Consider the following 20,362-nt stretch of genomic DNA (forward strand, 5'->3'; position numbering starts at 1 on the left):
CAATAGAATTAAGTATTTCAGAGCGTATATTGTATAGAAAAAAATTACTAAAAACAAGCGTTTCAGTTTACCCTGGAAATCATACAAGTCACAAGAATTCACGTGTATCTTGACAGTAAGCGTGACTGTGGTCCAAAAAATAATCTTGATGACGATGGCAGCCCCATACATAAACATACATAAACAAAGTTATAATGGTGAAAGTGTCTGTAAATTTAGCATATTCAAATCATTTGACTTACAAAAGAATACAAACATTGTAGAAGCAAATGCAGCAGAAACAAGGTTTCCGGTTCTGCTAGTGTCATGATCTTACCAAAGCAGAAGGGAGCGTGGCCACAGGGGTTTTCAGCATATGTTTATGGGAAAAGAAATACATATAAAAGTGTACAGTGTTGCCAATAAGTTAAATAATTAAAAGAGAAGCCTACAGAGAAAACAAAATATCTGTTATTTATTCATTACTGTTTCCCTTTTCACCTGACCATAGACACTGCTCCTTAAACCTACTGCAGTTCAATTTGTAAGCAGCATGAGTGGGCAGAGAGTGAACATGGCAGATCTCTGCTCTTGGTATGATGGCACTGAGAGTGAGCAGTGAATGCATGTTCAGCTCTGGCACTGTGCAGCTGTAACAACTGGCTCCCTTAAACCTGTTCTCTGCTTTTGGGTGGAAGGGGAAATAAGGAAACAAGACAGACACTAAGATTTTGACAATATAATTACAAAAATTACAAAACAAGGTGTTATCACAAAAATCCCAAAGCTGGAAATCTCAGGTTAGTTGACAAGAAACTTTCAATGTAACACACTTCCAGAAAGTGTATATTCGTGAAAATTTTCAGCATAACATATTTCTAGGAAAAATTACTAGCTTTCTAAACAGAGAATGCTAATTAATGCCACAAGTCCTCCCAGTCAAAATCTAACATCCATGGCCTCTTAATATGCACTATAGAGTCCACCCTTTGATCCAACATCTGCTTTTCAAAGAACTCTTATCTCAGCTTTCCATTTTTGTTCTCTTCTTGCCATGGAAAAGGATTTGATTTTCTAAATCTGACTTTTATCTCCTGGTTGGGACCTGAGCAACACTGCTTTCTTTTCCGGCAACAGTCCTGATGGATTTTAAGACACTAAAGACTAAGAAGTTACTTTCATTATTCATTAACAAGTTTCTATCTACAGCAAACTAGGAATTCCTCAACGTGACCAAGATAATGAGTTAGAACAGGCACATATCCAATAGTTATGCCATGCTGATATTACTCCCAGACACTGCTGTAAGTATGGACAATTCAGAGAACAGACTATGAAGTGACTGCTTTACATGAAGAGATTGCTTTAGAGTAGCAACCTGAGTCTGGAAGGAATCAAAACTGGTACACTTACCATGAAACAACTTCTCAGTAGCAGAAAAGGTGGGATCAGTAGCTCTCACATAAACAAGTGTGTTGTATGTAGAAACATGAGTTAACAATATGGATAAGATTTTTTTCAGCTACATTTTTCTCCCTTTATTAATTGGGCAACTATGTTCAGGCTGACCACAATTATTTAAATTAAGCTGCAAATCCACAAACTGCTACTCATTTCCTGTAGAGGATAAAGTTTTTCTGTCTGCTACCTCATGGTGCATTATCTGTGTTTTTGATCTATGGCCAAGACATAGCTATTGCACCTGCAGAATGGTGCACTTCTTGACAGCCTCAGTAAGGAAGTCTCTTTGGCACTGGCCCATCACCAAGGCAGCCTGTCCTAGAAATAAAAGGCGTCCCTGTTAGAAGGCAAACAGCTGGGGAGACAGCAGCAAACGAGTACATTAGGGACAGAATGGAGATGTAATAAGATCACAAACAGACAAAACTAAAGATAACCCTGAGTGTGTCACTGAAGCCTGGCCAAGAAATGTTCAACAACATTTTGGAGATAAGAAATACTATTTATAAAGATTTGTTAAGTGAGGGGGTTCCTTGCTCACTGAGACAAGATGATTGGGTCTGTTGAGGAGGGAAATATTTTATCAGATTCAGAATGCTCTCTGGCACTTCAGAACATGTACAAATTTGAAGATCCACTACCACAACAAGCTGGATTTTTTTGGAGGGAGGTGGGGGTGGAGGCTCTATCAAAGAAACTAACTAAGGTCAGAGAGATTTAAAACAATGTATGTAATTGGATGTCGGTCTTTTATTCACTTTGCTACACTGGACAGAATGCTGAAAAAACCCTGAATATTATTTACTACTATGCCAGACAGTGTCTCCTCTGGGTTACAGTCACCACTACAAGAGGGACATTTAGAGGGTCTGTGAGACAGGACTATTCGAGCAGTTGACAACTAATAGTAAGACTCCATTTACACTGCTATTACTGATATTTTTACTATACACCGTTACTATACACTATTATTACTTATATTACTCCAATGATGCAGTTGTGACCATTGCTTTTGAAAGAGGAGATAGGACGCTTTAAAAGTCAGTCAGTCTATCTAGATTGCACTGACAGACTAGGCAGGAGAGGAATAGGAATCATTTGAAATTCTCTTGTAGCAAAGATTTATGGCAGATTCTTAATACGCGATGATACAGGCAGATAAAGAACAAAGATAAATTTAAGAAGCCTCTACCTTTGATTCTTCAAATAAAGACACCTTCTGAACCAAGTTAGCATATGAATCTCCTAACTGGTTTTGCAGTCAACTTTGAGAATAAAGTGAAGTTAGATTTTTTGCAACTGCAAAGTTAAGACTGTGTATTACTAAAATATATAAACTAAGGATTAACTATCATTTAGGAAAATCTTCTTGATACAAGGAGACTTATTCCATATTCCAATGTGCTCCAAAGAGGAAATAATCAGGGCTAGTTGTTTCCTTGAAGTCTATAGCAAAAGAATAGACAGTATTCGTTCTCACTCACAAGCAGCAGATTAAAGGAAGATGTGGTACTAGGGTTTAACACAAGTCACAGTCAGATCACATTATTTAAAAGTTTATCCATAGATACCAAAACTTTATAAGGCTTTAATAACATTTTAATGAGGGAAATTAGTTCCTTTCTCTATCATACTCATTTCTACACATTTCTTCCAACTGCTGCTGCCTCAGCAAGAAAATATTTATTTTGCTTTCCTGACATCTTGTGGCTTTACCACAAAACACACTTTAAAAAGAGGTACAAATGCTGGTTTGTGAAGAGATTGCTCTTTTAATATTATTTAGCCTAACTTGTACTCCAAATTAAACACCATCACCCCCTTTAGAGCAATCCAACTTGCAGCTGTGTGGACCTTAGGACCCAGTAAGTTCCTCAAACAACTTGATCCACTACAAAGAAGTTGAGTCTAACAGTCCAGATCTCACCACAGAGGTGATGCATCATTCTGCCTTCCAGAGACTGTTCCCTTTCACTCAGTTCTCAGTCAGGCAGTGATTGCCTTACTTCATTCATACTTCTTATTTAAATACACTAGTTTTAAAGTGACTATGTGAGAAGTGAGCTGAATTCCAGTCTGGCTCACTCATCAGGGCAGAGCCAAAAGCTAGCAGTACTGTGCCAGTGAAACACACAAGCTTTTTAGCTATGCTTCTGCCCATCCGGAAAGCTGTATTTCTGAATGTGCATGAGTGTTAAGAAACCAGCCTTAGCCTTTCAGATTTATTTTGCATTTACAAGCAATGGTTGAGATGTCTGATTTAATACAGCTGATTCAGTGCTATTAGGCAAACAAACATGAAATCTTAATGCCACTTCTGCAGTTATATGTGTGCCAACCAGAACAAAATAAACAAAGACTTGCTTTCCATTACCCTCTGATGGAGAAGCAGCACACTATACATTAACCTGAATCCAGACAAATAAGAAGTTTAGGAACTGGCTGAAGGTCAGACATGAGGAATATTGGAGGTTTTCTATAGAGTTTTTTTGTTATGGCTTTTTTTTTTTGAACAATATTGCAAGAATCACTAGCTAACTGGCTATTTAGAGCAGCTCCACTGACTGAGCTGCCTGTTTGACAGAAAAACAAAGTTCTTTTCGTTTCCTTCGTACTCGTGACATAATTCTCTGGAAAAAACATTCTGTTCATCCTGGATTAGAGAAGGCCTTCTAACAGGGATTTATAGTCAGTTGGATTTAGTGGATCATTTGACAGTTAGTGGTGGATAATATTTGTGCATGTTGTCAGCAAGAAATAAACACTTAAGAGCCAAGTTTTCGCTGGCTGATGTTCCAAGACAAGTTGGAGTTCTCCAGTAGTTTTCTGGCCAGATGAAGTGCTATGCTAGTCTGACTGTGGAAACAACAGGAGTGGTTAAGGGCAAAACACTTCAGCTGGCTTATCATTTAGAGAGAAATTTTGTGGGCCATATCATTTTGGATGAGTTGGCAGTGAGTTTCAACAAAACCCTGCTTTTAGTTAAATATCAGTGCAGCTGTGTAAATGCAGAATGCCCAGTCCAAGATAGTTCAAGACCTTGGTTTTCCAAAGCAGCTTCTTCTGGAAGTTCAACTTTCAACTGGTCTTTCTATTTACAGCTGAGTTACAAACCTGAATACTGATATTTTATTTTTCTGACAGAGAATGAAAATCAGGTGGTAAGTGGTGAAATAATATCTTAGAAGTCAACTACAGGGGAAAAATAACTGCTGGATGTACCTGCAGAAAAGAACAGCTTTAAAGGGTTATAAAGCCTGTGCGTTTTGTGGGAGACAGAAGGTCTGGTCTAGATAGTCTGAATCTTTCTGTGAAGCTTGGTGTTTGTGCAAAGGCTCAACTCCTGCCATTCCCTGACATATGTGGAGTGTTTTCTATCTTTTACAGTTAAAAGTAGCGCATCTGAAAAAAAAACAAGTTTAAAACATTGCTCACATTAGTAAGTACCTTCCTTGAAATTAAGGAAACCATTCACACAAGTAGGTATTTGTAGGTTTGAGACTAATGTCCTAGCAACACTGAGCACAATAACCAGCTCAGAAAAACTGAGCAGTCAAAGAGATTAATGGAAAAATACAATGCTCATGACCATCAAATTGAGCACTGCTCTAGAAACAGATCAATCAATCAATCAACCAATCATAGCACTCTTTAAATTAATACCCTACAGAAATATTAATCTGAGAGAAGTAAAATTCATTAGTGATACCTCAAATTGAATTGTATTATAGCACACATTGACATAAGCAGTGCAGCCAGCTTTCATAGCTGCACAATGACTAAAAAAGACTCTGGCTCAGAATAGCTAAAAAATGTATTGGACTACTTTGGTAATCATTCTGCACTGATATACTGCAGTCTATTCACCAGAAAATAGCTTAATAATTCAGTATGAAGATGCTGCTTTTTGCCAAAAATTTTTAAGCATATATATAGTCCTTCAGTTTCATCTTCTTTCTCAAAAAGTTGTATAACCTGCTTTTGTCAAGCCATCAGCCAAAAGGAATGCAGATGCCCAAAAGAATAAAGCATGCCAAGCACCATTAGATTTTCAGACTTCTGTATGTGAATTCCCTGGTACCTGTGATTGTGGAAGTCTTACTCAATGCTTGTATGAAGCAGAAAGCTCCTAATGAAACAGCAAATTAGGAAAAAAAAAGCAGCTTTTTGAATTATCTGTAGCTATTTATTAGCTGGTATAAAGCAGGGGGAGAGCAGGAAGCCTGATTTTGGATTGGCCTTTCTATTGCCACATCTCAGGTTTTGATTCTAAGGAGTTCTATTAATTTTAATTCTAAAGGGAGATGCTATATCTCTGTATAATCAAGCTAGCTCAACAGGCAAGGAGCAGCCTCAGGAGGACAAAATGTGTTTTAAAGTGCCTATTTAACAGAAAAGGCTTACTCAATGACTTTTTCAGAGTTCTCTATGTGCACAGGTTAAAATCGTACATAAGTTTGAGACTATCAAATATATTAGTAAGGGCAGCCTGTTAGTTTTCTATCCAAAAAGAGCACCAGTTGATTTGGAGGCATTCAAATTTAAGACAAATATACTGATCAGAATCAGTTTAATGAGGCAACAATGTGCCTGTTGTTCTCAGCCTTCCAACAGCTGCAGTTCTGGCTTTGATCCAGTAAAATACTTCAGCGCTGTTCTGGACTGGAGCCAGCCTTCCAAGTGTCATATAGGAACAAGCCCACTAAATGCAAATAATTCTATACCCTTTGTTACAAAAGCGGAATGTGGTCTGCTATGTTTGGTAAACTGTACTTTTTTTTTTTTTTACCTCCAACACACTTGCAAGACATTGCGGTTGGATGTGTACAGCTCTTTGCATTTGAAAGCCACCCATGATACCCTTCTTTCTACTCTGTAACACATTCCACAGAGGGACATTTTCAGCCATCATCCCATTCCTAGGCACAGCTTAGCTAAAATTAAATGCCAGTAGTTAGGCTCATACTTTTGCATTAAAAAAAAATTTCTAGGATGAAATATCAAGCACTTTAAGATAAAAATTAATCAAGAGAACCATGGCATCTTTCAGGATAAATTTGATTTATCAAGTTATTTTCATGCTGGGGGACAGAGCTATTTTGGGGCTTTTAACAATGTCCAAGGATCCTACTCATCATGACCATCAAAATTTCCCTGTGCAAGGTGCTGTATAACAACAGGAACAGACATCCTTCTACAGCAATACTGCCTACTCCTGGGGTGACAAGGCCCTGGTGTAATTTGGCAGTGGTTCAAAAGTGCCTGCTGCAGATGTGCATGGAGGTCAGGAGGAAAGAGCAGGATCATAGTTTTTCCTCACATAGGCTCGTGTCCCAACCACTATTGGTACTGCTGTAGCTAATGAAGGAATATAGCCCAGGAAATATATATGGAAGTGCTTACATGCCAATTACCTCAGGTGCTTCACCGACACTGTTGCACAGCAGGGAGCACTAGAAGATATGAAAGTCTCATACTAATTAAATAAATACTAGTTTGCAAGCCCTGAGAGCACCCAGTCAGCCCATACCTATAAAATGAATACTGAACATCAGAATCTAGAGTAGCCAGAGCTGTATAGAAGACTTATCCTAGAATTACAGAACCTAGCTGTATGAGCAGTCTGCCAGAGCAGCTTTCAAGAGACCAGGCAGCTTTCCATTATAATCCTTCCAGTCCATGAAAAAATGACATAAATAAGGTTTACCAGTAAGATTTTCTTCAAAAGTCATCATTTTCCAATGAAAAACGTAACTTCCCACCTTCAGAAAACAAGGTCTCACTTCCTCTAAAAGTTAAAAAACAAACAAACAAACAAAACAAAAAAACAAGCTTGCCTTGGAGGTTTAAACTAAGTAACAGCCCACAAGGAAAGAAAGTCATTTTCAAAGGCCAGAAGACATCAGACTTTGAAGAGTGCTACAGGCCAAGGAAGAGTGGGGAGAGTAGCCAGGGAGCTGGTCAAATATACTCTATTGCCAACAGAAAGATAACGGACCGGAGTCTGGACGAAGACCAGTGAAATACATTGAATCTTAGCAATGTTGCTATGATTCAGTCTCAAAACTACTCTTTTGATTCTGTACTGTAAAATTTCAAGGATTGCACATAAGGCATTTTCACTTCAGCTGTCCTAACAAACATGGTCTTTGCCTAGAGACCAATTTTCATTTAAGGAAAAACGACTGAAAGGTGTGAACTGAACAGGCTCTTTATTAGAACATCTGCTATGTTTGTTTTATGCAGGTCGTGTTCCACAGAAAGAATGCTACAAAGCACTGATGAGGAAGGGGAGCTAGGGGTAGCTCAAAAAGGCTGGTGTAAAGCAGTGTATCAAGAATATTACAAATGTTTAAACCATTCATTTTGGAAGCTAGCACTGGCTAAGATGAACAACGTATTATCACACAAGGAAAAGCTGGTGTCCCCATACTTTTTACTCTATTTTTTTACTGTTACTTCTTGTCCCTTTTCTTTTTACTGCCCTTCCAAGAAGAGTTTGGACTTTTTGCTTGGGTGTCACCAAATGTAATTCTGTTGGACTGATGTGGGTGAAGACCAGGGAACAGTGCAATTCTGCAGCGAGGGAGACAGGAAACAATCAGTTACCTATACTTTAGAGTTTGTTTCAAACCTGAGCTGACCTCAGGTGCAGCCTTATTACACAAGAAGAATCTGGTCTGCTTGCTGCTCTACAGAGCTAAACATAACATCAATGCTTTCTCAAAAGTATGCTGAACCACAAGGGAAGCATTGCTGACCAAAAGTGATGGTGCGTCTTTGGTTTTCTCACTGCAACGTGCTACTTACAGTGGGTGCTGTGCTCTGCACTGTCTGAAATCCTTCACAGCTAGACAGACGTTTTGTTTTCAATCTCTGATGCTGTGACAAAGTCATAGCTGACTGCAACCTGGGGGGTGCTGAAATGGGGACGAAGGTCTTCACCACTCTTGCCCACTCCATTTGAACTAGCAGGTCAGGCCTCAGCTGAATGGCTGAAGCAGGCAGGGGAGTATGCACAACGCCTCAGCTGAAAAGCACCAATATCACCCATTTTGCAACACTGAGTAAACCTTAATAAAGTTATATTAACACGGCAGGTTGGAGAAAACAAGGCTCAGTGTAACCCCACCCCGGTGACAGGGGTATGGAGTGCTATCACGGGGTGTGGTAGCAACGGGCGGTTATCACAGACGCACCGGCACAGCCTGCTGCTGTCTGGCCCCGGCCGCTGCCCTGGCAGCATCCCCAGGCCGCGCTGAGCGGGAAGCCACGCGAGGCGCAGACGCGCAGCAACAGTCACCCCCGTTCCGGTCCGCCAGCAGCAACGGCCGGGCTCGCGCCGGACGCCGGGCGGCGTTTAACCCCGCCCCTCTCCCACCACTCCACTCCCTCCGCCCAATCACACCGCCCTGCTCCCCCGCAGCAGCGAATGGGAAGGCGCCCTCCTTCCTCCCGCCAGTGACGACAAGCCAGTGACCGGTCGAAAGTTCGCGTGATAGGAGAAGGCGGAGAGCGTGGGCGGGGATTAGCCAGTAGGGCCACACCCTGCTGGCCCGCCCCATCCGAGCTTCGCGCTCTGCCGAGGCGGTAGCGCTGCAAACCACCGACAGCGGATGCGCCGCCATTGGCTGCGCTGGGAAGCCGGCTGCACCCTCATTGGCTGCCGGCATCGGCCGTTGGCGGCCGGGCGGCCCGCCAGCGCCCCTGCCGGAGTGGGAGGGGGAAGAGGGCCGCGGCCGCAGGTGAGTGCGGGGGCTCCGGGCCAGCGGCCGTAGCGGCAGCGCGGGGCTCGTCGCGCGCTTCCAACGGCCGCGGAAGGCCAGGCGCGAGCGCCGCGGGGGCGGCCTTTGGGGGCGACCGTTGGGGTGTTGGCCCGCTGCCTGCACCCCCCCGCGCCGCGCCGCGCGTCTGCTAAGGACAGCTCTTGCCGGCTGCCTCGCCCCTCCTGCTCCTCTCATCCAGAGCGAGCGTCGGGCTGGGGGAGTTTGTTTTGAGATTGATAGTTTCCACTTCAAAGTGAGTAGATGTCAGCGTGTTTAAATGAGTAATGCTTTTATTTAATTTAGTGTCCTGTTTTGATTTCTTTCTTTCTTTCTTTTTTTAAGGCAGGAGGAGAAAAAATGGATCTCCTGCCAGATTCAGCACCCCTGGCTACAAAACTGCAGAACACTCTGATTCAGTACCACAGCATCGGAGACAGCGAATGGCGGATTGCTAAGAAAACTGTAAGTGATCTAGGTGGAGTTTCTTGCCTGTGACACGATTTGTTGTGTCAAGCAAGTGGTAGGTCACTTAGGGGAAAAAAATTATGCTGTATAACACAAATGTCAAACATCTGGCAAATTCTTACAGGACTTTCAGGTGAAACAACCATTCTAGGATAGTACAGCTTTAGATAACAGTGAGTTTTTCCTCTCTTTGCAGACATACTCTGTCATTCTTCATACCAATTTTCAGGAAAGTGTCTCATGGTGGAATCCTACCTATGTAGGGTTATGGGCTTTCTTTGAAACAAAATTTGAAATACTGTTAGTGCTAGTAGTGTTGCGAGGTGCTCACTTGTACTTTCTAACTATCAGTCACAAACTTCAGGTAGGGTCTGACAGCCTCCGAAATCTCATTTGTCTGTGATGCCTGAACCCATCATGCTCTGTCTCTGATGTTCTTAAAAAGTAAGATCATTCTCAGTTCTTTCTCTCACATCTCTTCATATGTTTCTATTGCCTTCAAGCTACAGCAGCATATCAGAGCCCCCACATTATCAAAAGTTTCTTCCCATCAAAGCAGAAGGCAGTCCCTGCTTTCCCCAAGCAGTTTGTCATACCCTTCTTTTTAGCTGCTTGACATTTGAGAGTCCCACTCCATCAAGCTAAATAAACTTCCCAGATGCCTCAGTCGTAGACTGAGTGAATACTTTTTAGTTCTGTCTGGCACAGGAAGTAGAAATGAATTTTGGCTTTTGTATCTCAGTGTGGTAAGGTGATAGAACTAGTGTAGTAAATTTGTATCTTTGCCCTTTTGTTACAATGCTTTTGGAGAGCCTTGTATTTGTGAGTACACATTGATAAGGCAGGGTCAAATTTTCCAAATGTAACTCAATTATCTCCAGAAGTAACAAATTTCATTTCTTGAAAGGGAGAAACAGAGCACCCAAGTCTTTTACTCTTGCAAAACACCTACCTCAACCCTGCTTTCCTAAATGATAAGTCTCATACCCTTATTTTCCTTTAGAAAGTTACCTGAATCTCACTGTTCAGATCACCTTAATCCCCATATTTTACTCCTGTAAAGTCCCAGTTGGACTTCCTTCCTTCCTTTTGTTTTGGTATTTTGCCAGGTAAAAGAAATTCAGAGTTTTAGCTATCTGCAAGGAAGATTCCTGAGGGGCATTTTATTGAGGGGGAAGATGCTTTCCTCCTCACTATGTTTAACAGTTCAGGATGTAGTCCTTACAGTACTGTTCTTTAGGGTGTTTGGGTCTTAGTGTTTACATATTCATGATACCAAATAAAGAAAATCCCAGAGGGCACTTTTATAACACCTAAATATACAGATTTTATACCACGGTTCCATTTTATAGTTAGATAAAAACAAGGGATACCATTTCTTTATTTCCTATGGCAAACTCTAAAATGAATAGACCACTGCTTGCAGGATGTTTCTAGTCAGGCATCTAGGAGAGAGGGATAACTTAAGCTTCCTTTTCAGCCACTGTCAGCACCTCCTGCCACACATGTGCTTGGTCATGTGCTACAGAAGTGCAAACATAAGTTGCCTGGTCTTCCTGTCTGAGTAGTGTCCAGACAATGACTTTCCAGTCATCTTTTATTTGGAAGGCTTTGTGTAATAATGTGATTCCATTATACTCTGTGCATTCCTAGTAAACTGGCTTAGCCTGCCAAGTGCTATTTTTGGAGAGGCTTCTAGAATTTGATACTGAGAAAGTCACTTGAGTGATTTTTGGAAAGAATGGAAGATTGTCAGTAAAAGATGCCTGAAACATCTGCTTCTGTTCTTAAGAAAAATGTACAAAAGTTCCTAGATATTAGGTCTGTGACCACTTTGGGATATACTGCTAAAGTTATTAATGGTAAAGTCTTTTGTTCTTCAGAAAAATGTGATGTTTTCTGGACATCTTAGAATTGTCTGTGAATAACAGTTAATACCATAACTTCCATTCTTTTTCAGAAAGATGCTACTGTGTGGCGTAAACCATCAGAAGAATTCAATGGATACCTGTAAGTTTGCCTTCAGACCAGATACATATTTTTATGGTTCCACAAATGTGCTTTAGAGAATTTAGGATGTGAAGAAGCTAGGTCGATCATCTAATGTACCTCTTTGCTGTGCAAAGGCCTGTACCATTTCTTTTTAGTTTTATAACTAAATGCTTTAGTCTTACATATTGTCTGAAATAACTAAAAGCGAACACTGTGGAACAGACCGCAAAACTCCCATTGGCTTAAGTTGGCAACATCATATTCCCAGACTTTTTAGAAAGATGATCTGTAAACCACAGAATCAAGTCCAGGTTCAGTAGCTCCCAGGTATTACTGAGTGACAGCCCACCTCTTATGGTACTTGCACTGTCACAGTGACTGTGCAACGACAATAGAGTAAGACATCAAGCACATAATTGTGGGAAAGATGTGTGCCATAGAGGCCCTTCCTTTGTGACTCTCTGTGATTGGGTTCTATAGGTATCTGTAAGTTTAGATGGAGGAATAGTAACTAGAAAACAGCAGGCTGAAGGAAGGAAAAATATTGTGAAAACACAGTGTTTGAAAGCATCTCTAGGACTGATATGCTCTGGGGACTACAAGGCCTGTTGAATCTGCAAGAACTGTTAAGCCCAGGCACCAAGTCTGCTGAATCCGTACGGAGCCATCAGTGCACACTGGCATCAACAACAGGTTGTGTAACTTAAACCACAGCCAAGAGGGCAGTGGCTTCTATCTACAGATGAAGACTGCAGGGTTATATATACACCTGGTGAAATAAAGGATCTTTTGAGGGACTTCCCAAACACCTGCCTAGAAACCACTGACATGTTAATGTGCCCCTCCACTTCTGAGCATGTGGCTGGGGTTGGCCTCACTACTTTTGCTCCAACCATGTAACTGTGAGTGAAAGTGGGTGAACCATGTGAGTGAATAAATGAATAATTACCTGCTGGTAATAATAACAGCATAATGCATAAGAAATGTTTTGAAAATAATGATTTTGATCTATTTTTCCCTCTTGAGGAACATGAGGTCAGGCAACTCAAATAAGCAAAAAGTCTAGTGTCTAATAACTTACACCAAATTATCTTCTATGTTGTTCTAATAGGTCACCAAAGCATAATTTAGTTTCTTATTGTCTTGGTTTTACTACTGTTGTTTCTACTTTGTGAATATTCTTTTTCCCCCACATATCCCTTCACTCTTTTCTGTTTGCTTTTAGTTTCACTTTTCCCTGGAGGACTCCCTTACTTCCCCTGAGAGAGCAACAAAATGAAAAGTTGTTTTAGAAATAAACATGATGATTTTTATCTGAGGAAAGAATTTGCAGTTTGAGAAATACAGGTGCAGCTTAAGCACAAAATTTCTCAGAATACTGTTTATTGCGGTGGAAAGGAATAGATACAACAGTAGGTCTTTTTCCATACTGCTTTTCTGATAAAATTGTATGCTGATTACAACCCCAGGTAGCAAGGTATTACAGTAAGCATGCTGTTGCAAACTAATAGAATGCTTGGAAAGAATTTCTCACTTTTAAATGTAAACATGTTTCTCTAGCTACAAAGCTCAAGGAGTGGTGGAAGATGTTACTAACAGAATAGTGGATCATATTCGCCCTGGACCTTATAGGCTAGACTGGGACAGCTTAATGACTACAATGGACATCATAGAAACATTTGAAGAGGTAAAGATTTGATTAAATTCATCAAGAAAATGTGTGTAGGTGCCTGTGTGAATTCAACAGTGCATCAGAGCAGTTGTTCCAGCAAATAGTGATATTAGCCTAAGGAGTCAGATCTTTTCTACATGTGCGTGTGATTTTTGTGCATACATGTTGTGGGTAAGCTCGGATGTGAGAGGGTTATCTTCACAGTCCTGTTCTGAAGCCTGAAGTTCAACTTTCCATCAGTGCTAGAAATGAGAATACTAAGGAAAATAAGGAAGTATGGAGTAAAACTAGGAAGGTCATGATTCTCTCAGATCTGGGAGCTCTGGAACCCTCTGAAAAAATGTGCATATAGAGAGAACTATAGTGTGGTATTTTATATCCCAAAGACTTTTCATACAGCTTGCTTTCTTCTGTTCCACAATGTGCATAATTGTAGGTGTTAAAATTCCACAGATACTTTTACAGAAACTACAGCCTCTCTCTATTCCCAAAAGTCTGACTTCAATATGCGGCAGGGTTTTGTGCTGGAAGCCAGAATAGTTCATACTGAGGGGCAGGACTTGCAAAAGAAAGGTAGGTTTGAAGCTGATTATGTGCCAGCTGGTAGCTTTATTTTGGTTACTGGGGACATTCAGTACAGAATTTCAAAAGCCTATGGGCTTCTGGCTTAAACACTGATTAATCATCTTTTGCTCTGGCTCTTAAGAAAGAATTATATGGCAAAGGTTTTTTGCTAATTATTTACAAAAACAAATTTTTGTGATTTAGTAATATTTACAGAAACCCTAAATGTCTCTTAAGAATGCCTTTCTGAAGACTTGTTTGCATTCTGTTTTGTTATCCACTTTGTGGATTATAAGTGCTTTACAGAGGCTCCTAGTACTGAGAGTGGCCTTCTGGGGTTTATTCCTGGTACTTTCAGACTTTCTAAGTAGTAGGTAAGCCACATAAAAGCCACATGGCTTTTAGTTCCCAGTCCTTGACTTACAGTTCTCCATTTTAATCACTGTGGTTTAAAGGTGCCAGATATTCTCAGCTCCTGCAGCTCTCAGTTGCAGACTGCAAGTCCTTGCAAACTTTCAGCATTTAGACTAGAAAATGACACCTTCATTCAGATCTCACTGGAGTTGCCTGCACAGTGTGTAGTTGAGGACAGAGGCTGCCAGTGGAGGAGGGGGCCTTTGTGGAAAAGACCAGCTGCATACAAGCATAAATTTCCTTTTCGTTGTACTTAGATCTTTTTGTTTTCCTATCCTCTTCATTGTGTCACTCAACAAGAACTGCTGTGTGATGCGCTACACCACTGCAGGCCAGCTCTGGAACATCATAGCACCAAGAGAGTTTGTTGATTTCTCTTACACTACAAGCTATGAGGATGGGCTTCTAACATGTGGTAAGGCACCACTCAGCTCTGCTTATTTCTTATTTTGCCACAGCTGCTTGGCTTGAGATATGATTCTAGTTAAGTTTAGTTCTGTACTTCTTTTATACCTAAGCATTCAAAAACTGCATAAAACAATTTCCAATAAGTATTTCAAAGGTATTTGAACATTTTACAGATTTAAAGCAGTGTGCAAATACCAGCTTATCCATGAGCCATCCCTGTGTATTAAAGCTCCATTTTCACCAACTGTAGGACAGGAGTGGTAGAGACAAGTTGAGTGGTCTGCTCCAGCTCACACAGCAGATTGGGTGAGATAACAATTCACTAGTAAATGAGAGGAATATCTTTTTAATGTCATAATTTCTGATTATCAAGTTCTCTTCATCTGTGAGGGAGTTTGAATGAAGAATAGACAACTTTCATGCATGAAAGTACCCCCCAAAATTTGTGTGTCTATCACTACTACTGAATTCCCCAAGCAGAAACTTGAGCTTTTTAAATTTACTGTGCCTTTATTTTTCATCTGTCTCAAATTCATTTGCTTTTTGTTTGTTTTGTTTTTGTTTTCCCTCAATAGGTATAAGCCTAGACTATGGAGAAATGAGACCTAATTTTGTCCGTGGATTCAATCACCCTTGTGGTTGGTTCTGCATCCCACTTAAGGACTACTCTAGCCACAGTCTTTTGACAGGTTATATACAGACTGAACTGCGAGGGATGCTGCCACAATCTGCAGTAGACACTGCCATGGCTAGTACCCTGACTAATTTCTACTCTGACCTTAAAAAGGCACTGAAAACATAGTCAAACTGACTTAGAAGTCCATGCGTTTCTTGCAATCAAATTACATTGTACAGGTTAGCGTAGGTTAGCTACTCAGTTCAGAGGCAAGTAACATTGTTCCTGAATGATACCTGAAGCTTTGTGTAGAGAGTTCCAAACAACTTTACCAAGTACTTTTTGATCTGATACCTAGCTGGACTGCATGCATTCCCAATTCACAGCACAAGATTTTGTTTCCTGCTCAGCGCTCTATAGCTGTGCCAGGTATAGTCTGAACATATAAACCCTCTGCTTCCTAGGAGGATAACAAAAGATGTGAGCCTGGGCTTGATAAATGCAGCATGAAGTCAGCTCTCACCAACAGTACTGAGAGTGGAAACTGCTCAGGATTTTCAGTGGGTGCAGGTCACTGTGCAGGCAGCATCTCATTGAATATGTAATTTTATAATCTATATTTTTTTATCTTTACTTTAGATTTTTGAGCTATATAGTATGTGCAGGCACATCTGTAATTTCTGTACATTTTAGTTTATTGCTCTGTAAAAATTCCTGGTTTTAACAATCTGCTTTGATTTACCATATGGATGTTATAGCTGAATTTCAAGTGATACTATTCGTTAGAAAGCTATTTGCTTATGTTAGCAAAAGTAAGTATTCATTATTGGCATTTCTTCGGTGTTGCAACTGTAACTTAATTGTTGTATGCAGCAGTCTCAGTGCGTAGATAATGAAATGCCCTTACAGTTGATCCAAAGCTCATGTAAGTCCTCAGGTGTCTTCCCATAGTTTTCAGTGGGCTTTTAATCACAGGCTTAATCATCAAAATACCAAACCTCCCGCAGTTCCTCTGTTTTACTCTGCACTTCTAAATAGTTTTTACTTAGATTTGCATGCAATTGTGTTTCCAGTTTATTTTTTGCCTTTCTTAACAGAAAAAAACCTGAAGTTACTGAAACTACAGCCAGGTCCACTAGCTTGCTTCAGCACAGGCAGCAGTGTAGCCAGAACAGCACCGACTTGCTGCATACCTGGATGGGTAGCCAGGCCCAGCCACCTCAAGTGTGCCTGTGCTGAAGCAGCATACTAGGGAGTTCTGTGGCAGTACCAAGACTGATATTTGCAATAGGTGAAATAAGCATTTTAAAACATGAGCAGCTGAAGGCCGAAAACACAAGCTGCAGAGTTGCTCAAAGCCATTGGAAATTGAAGGGTCATACTTTTAAGGATATTTAGCCACCTAATGACACTGATAGGTACATAGTGGAGGGATTCAAAAGCTTACTGTCTACACTTCTAGGAAGCTGAATTCTCTTTAAAACCTTGTCTTGAGAGTTTAATGTTTGTATGCCTCATTTGCTCAAGAGGAGGCTGTAATTATCCCTGTGTTTTACCAGTGCTAATAGAGACAAGCTTAGCTGCATAGCAGGTTAGGGAAAATACCTTGGAGCCCTAATGTTTCAGGGGCGCGTTGTATACATTCATTCCTAAGGGACAATAGCAAGCTGTGTTTACTTCGGTGGTTTATTCATATGTCCAGAAAGCATAAGGAACTCTTTGGATCTTAGTGCTCATAATATTTATTTATGAATGCAAACTTTCACAATCCAGGAACTGGTAGAAGACTATCTGAAAAACGCATTTGGATGAAATTATTTTGAATTGCAACTTTGCCCTCTTCTTACAGGGCTTTCAGAGAGCCTTGTATCCTCCCTTACCCTCCCCCATCTACCCAGCTTTCGGGAGCAGACATGGATTAGGCAAGGTCAGATAAAGTTATTTCCCTGCAATATTGGCTCTTTGAACACTGGCCACAGTAGCTGAACTCTGAACAGTAGGGACTTCTGTGTCATTGTTTGAGCAGAGAGGTAGGGAGGGCGGGGGTAGGATATTATATATTAGCGAGAGCTTTTCCAGTTTGCTTCACCTACTAAAGCATTTAGTACTGCACTAAAGAATTTAGCTTAAGACACTTTAAAGACAGTGGCATCAAACTCACTTCTGTGTCTTCCTAGGCAGAAAATGTTACCTCCCTATTGGGTTTGCATATTCTACAGTTGCCTTTAAATTCCTTAGTTACTCTCCCAGTTTTTCCCTATCATCTTCCCCATTTTCCTCCCAGTGTTGGGAATTCACAGGCTGATCTTTTACTACCATTTACACTGAAGAATGAACATCAGCAGACAGGCTTTTCCTAAATGCTAGGATCCACTCCTTTCTAGTAGTGAGTGGTACTGGTACAGAGGCAAGTATGAAAGTCCTGGCAGTACTGCTCCATAGGATGAGACTGACATGATTAGAGAGGAAGCTGTGTGAAGTGTACCCTATTGATTCCTCCCAATTAAAAGACTAAAAGTGTAGTGAAGGTGAATATTCATGGCTCCTTTTTTTAAGGCTGCTGTCTTACTAATTGAGGCAGTTGCGATATAGATGTACGTATATAGAAAAGTTCTATTGCTCCATGAAGAGCACAGTTTAAATCTCACATAGAGACATTTCAGTGCTAGAGAAGCAGATCAAAAGGAGCACAAGACACTTTTACAGGAGGATGTTTATATGGTGCTAGGCACTGCAAAAAAGTTTTAAGAAGTCCCTGTTCCAAATGGCCAACATAAGGGCCTGATCTAACTCCTCAAAGTATCTAGTCTTATTTAGTGTTCAGAGAAATGGCAAAGAAGATAAGCTGATGAATCACAGAGCAGCTGAAGAAAGACATGTGTTTAAATGGAAGAAAATTTGTAGCATATTTTATGTATGATGTTGTTTATAAGCATTTCTCCAAGCAGGTTTCCTTTTTAATCAGAATTGTTTTCAGTAACAGGCCTAGGGATGGAGAGATTTTGTGAATAAGGGCAAAGTTTCCAAAAAGCAAAGTAGGCCTCCTGTGTTGCATTGCAGTAATTTGTTCCTTAAACACCGATTAAACTGGCTTTGTATGTTTTAACAGACATACATACACTATTGCCTCTGCCAATGAGTCTGAGCATTCAACTGAACAACAGAGCAGAGACTACAGGAGGCAGAGAACTGAGCCAGGTTGTTTTTTTTTTAATCAGAGAAAACATTGTGCAATTCTTCAGTTTTCAGATTAGGAGATATCAGAGAGAAGGTGCTAACAAGTTTTAAGGATTTATTTGGGGACATCTCACAGTTCTAAAAATATTTCTAACTTATGAGTGTAATGATGACTGATAAAGTATGCCGATTATACTGCTGAAGCAATGCATAGCTGGTACCCACACAGTTGTTATGCCATGCAGCTCAGCTAAAGAGTAATACAGAATTATAATGAATATGTCCAATTTCATAGGATGTGTTATAGCTGTTTGAAACGAAAACTTATTTTCTTTTTATATAGCTAGGGATTGAGAGGACTGTTAAATCTTTAAACAAACAGAGCTATTCCTTTCATTCCAATTTCTACCAAAACCTCTCTTGCTAACCAGAATACCCTGAGAGCAAGGAAGCCATGAAACCAAGTGCTGATCCAACCAGGAACTCTTTCCCCACCTGGCATTGTTTTTCTCCCATGTTAGTGGGAAGTCCAGGAGCAGAAACAGCACAAACAGGAAGAGGATTGAGGGGAGAAAGTGCAGGAGCCTTTATTTTGCTTGTTACAAGGTAGCGGGGAGCAAAGTAAGTTACTTAACCTAGATTCCTGTCATACTCACAGTACTGAATTTGCACGAATTTGTGAGGTTTACCAGTACTTTTCATTGTCAGGGTGGGACACAAGCTGACTGCAGTACTTGAGTTTAAGAGTGTTTCAGATAAACTAGAATATAGGACAGCGTCATCTGAAAGCAGCTTCTGAATGAGGAGATGACAAACTTGGCACCCAAAAATAGCAGAGACCAGTTTTTGCTAGAGAGAGGGCATGTATATAGACACATCAGAATTATTTTTATATGATCGATAGTTTTTTTAAAAAAATATCTTTTATCATAGTCTAATCTTTGGCACTTTAACTAGGTCCTCTTTGTAGATGGGAGGGGTGCCTAAAGATGAGACAATTTCCATGTTTAGCTTCTTTTTCTCATCTAAAACCTCCAGCATTGAGTCTTGCCTGTAGCTGTGCTGCTTATTTTGCAAGCGCAGCAGATAGAGGTTGGTGCAATTGGGGGCAGTTCAACATACTCTACTACAGCCTGCTGAGAGGTAGAGCAGTGCTTTAGATATATACTCTGGGAAGAGCACAAGCTTTGATCCAAAACTTGATAAGTTTTTAATGCTTTTAACAGACTGAAATGTTAAGAGAGTGCATCATTCTTCCAGGAATCAGAAATAACCAAGAATGGAGATACTGAACCGTTTCGAAGGTGTGAGCTAGTGATTCAATCTACAAGGTTCACTGCTGGCCAAGTAGCCATAGTTCTATTGAAACCAGTCAAGTTGTGCCTATATTTAAAAAGTCAATGTTAATTTATCTTAACAGTGATTTTAACCGATTTTGTTCTGTGCTGAAGAAAATTGTATTTATATTTTGAATGTGATTACAGAATAAATTAAGACATGAACTCCAGCAGACTCATGACAGTGTTGTCAATGCTTGCACAGGCAGATGTAGTGTTCAGTTACATAATCAGGCATAACTCCCTAAAACGTAATTCATCTTCAGCTGCATGGCTGTCTCTAATGCTGTAAATTAGTCTCCATATAATTAAAGGAAAAAATATTTTTATTTAGGATCTTGATTTAGGCCTAGGGAGATGCACAACTCAGATGTTTGCTAAATTAAAGTCTCTTGAAGAGTATACAAATAGCATTTTCCTCAAAACTTAAATTCTAAACATTTTTTTTAATAACAATCCCATGATCACTGTGGAAGAACTATATTAGTTTTGTCTTATGACTATTTATCTC

The 20,362-nt window shown here is 40.3% G+C and overlaps 1 protein-coding gene across 2 annotated transcripts; it reads left to right on the plus strand.

Moving 5' to 3' along the window:
* Window positions 1-9,156: 9,156 nt before the first annotated feature.
* STARD4 (StAR related lipid transfer domain containing 4) lies at window positions 9,157-20,021 on the plus strand. 2 transcript variants are annotated; one of them, XM_067315920.1, is made up of 6 exons: window positions 9,157-9,185; window positions 9,549-9,668; window positions 11,632-11,681; window positions 13,224-13,350; window positions 14,614-14,728; window positions 15,297-20,021. In XM_067315920.1, the coding sequence occupies exons 2-6, from the start codon at window positions 9,564-9,566 to the stop codon at window positions 15,521-15,523; spliced, it is 624 nt and encodes a 207-aa protein (XP_067172021.1). In that variant the 5' UTR covers window positions 9,157-9,185; window positions 9,549-9,563; the 3' UTR covers window positions 15,524-20,021. The 2 variants fall into 2 exon arrangements, with proteins under 2 accessions (XP_067172021.1, XP_067172022.1); XM_067315921.1 differs by lacking the exon at window positions 9,157-9,185 and adding an exon at window positions 9,428-9,459.
* The last annotated feature ends 341 nt before the right edge of the window (window positions 20,022-20,362 follow it).

This window comes from Apteryx mantelli, chromosome Z (assembly GCF_036417845.1).
Source record: "Apteryx mantelli isolate bAptMan1 chromosome Z, bAptMan1.hap1, whole genome shotgun sequence".
NCBI classification, from domain to species: Eukaryota; Metazoa; Chordata; class Aves; order Apterygiformes; family Apterygidae; genus Apteryx; species Apteryx mantelli.

Coding starts and splice junctions, on each gene's coding strand:
- STARD4 (XM_067315920.1), top strand. CDS start 9,564: ATGGATCTCCTGCCAGATTCAGCACCCCTGGCTACAAAACTGCAGAAC. Junction 9,669..11,631: donor GGCGGATTGCTAAGAAAACT/GTAAGTGATCTA, acceptor ATTCTTTTTCAG/AAAGATGCTACTGTGTGGCG. Junction 13,351..14,613: donor TCATAGAAACATTTGAAGAG/GTAAAGATTTGA, acceptor TCACTCAACAAG/AACTGCTGTGTGATGCGCTA.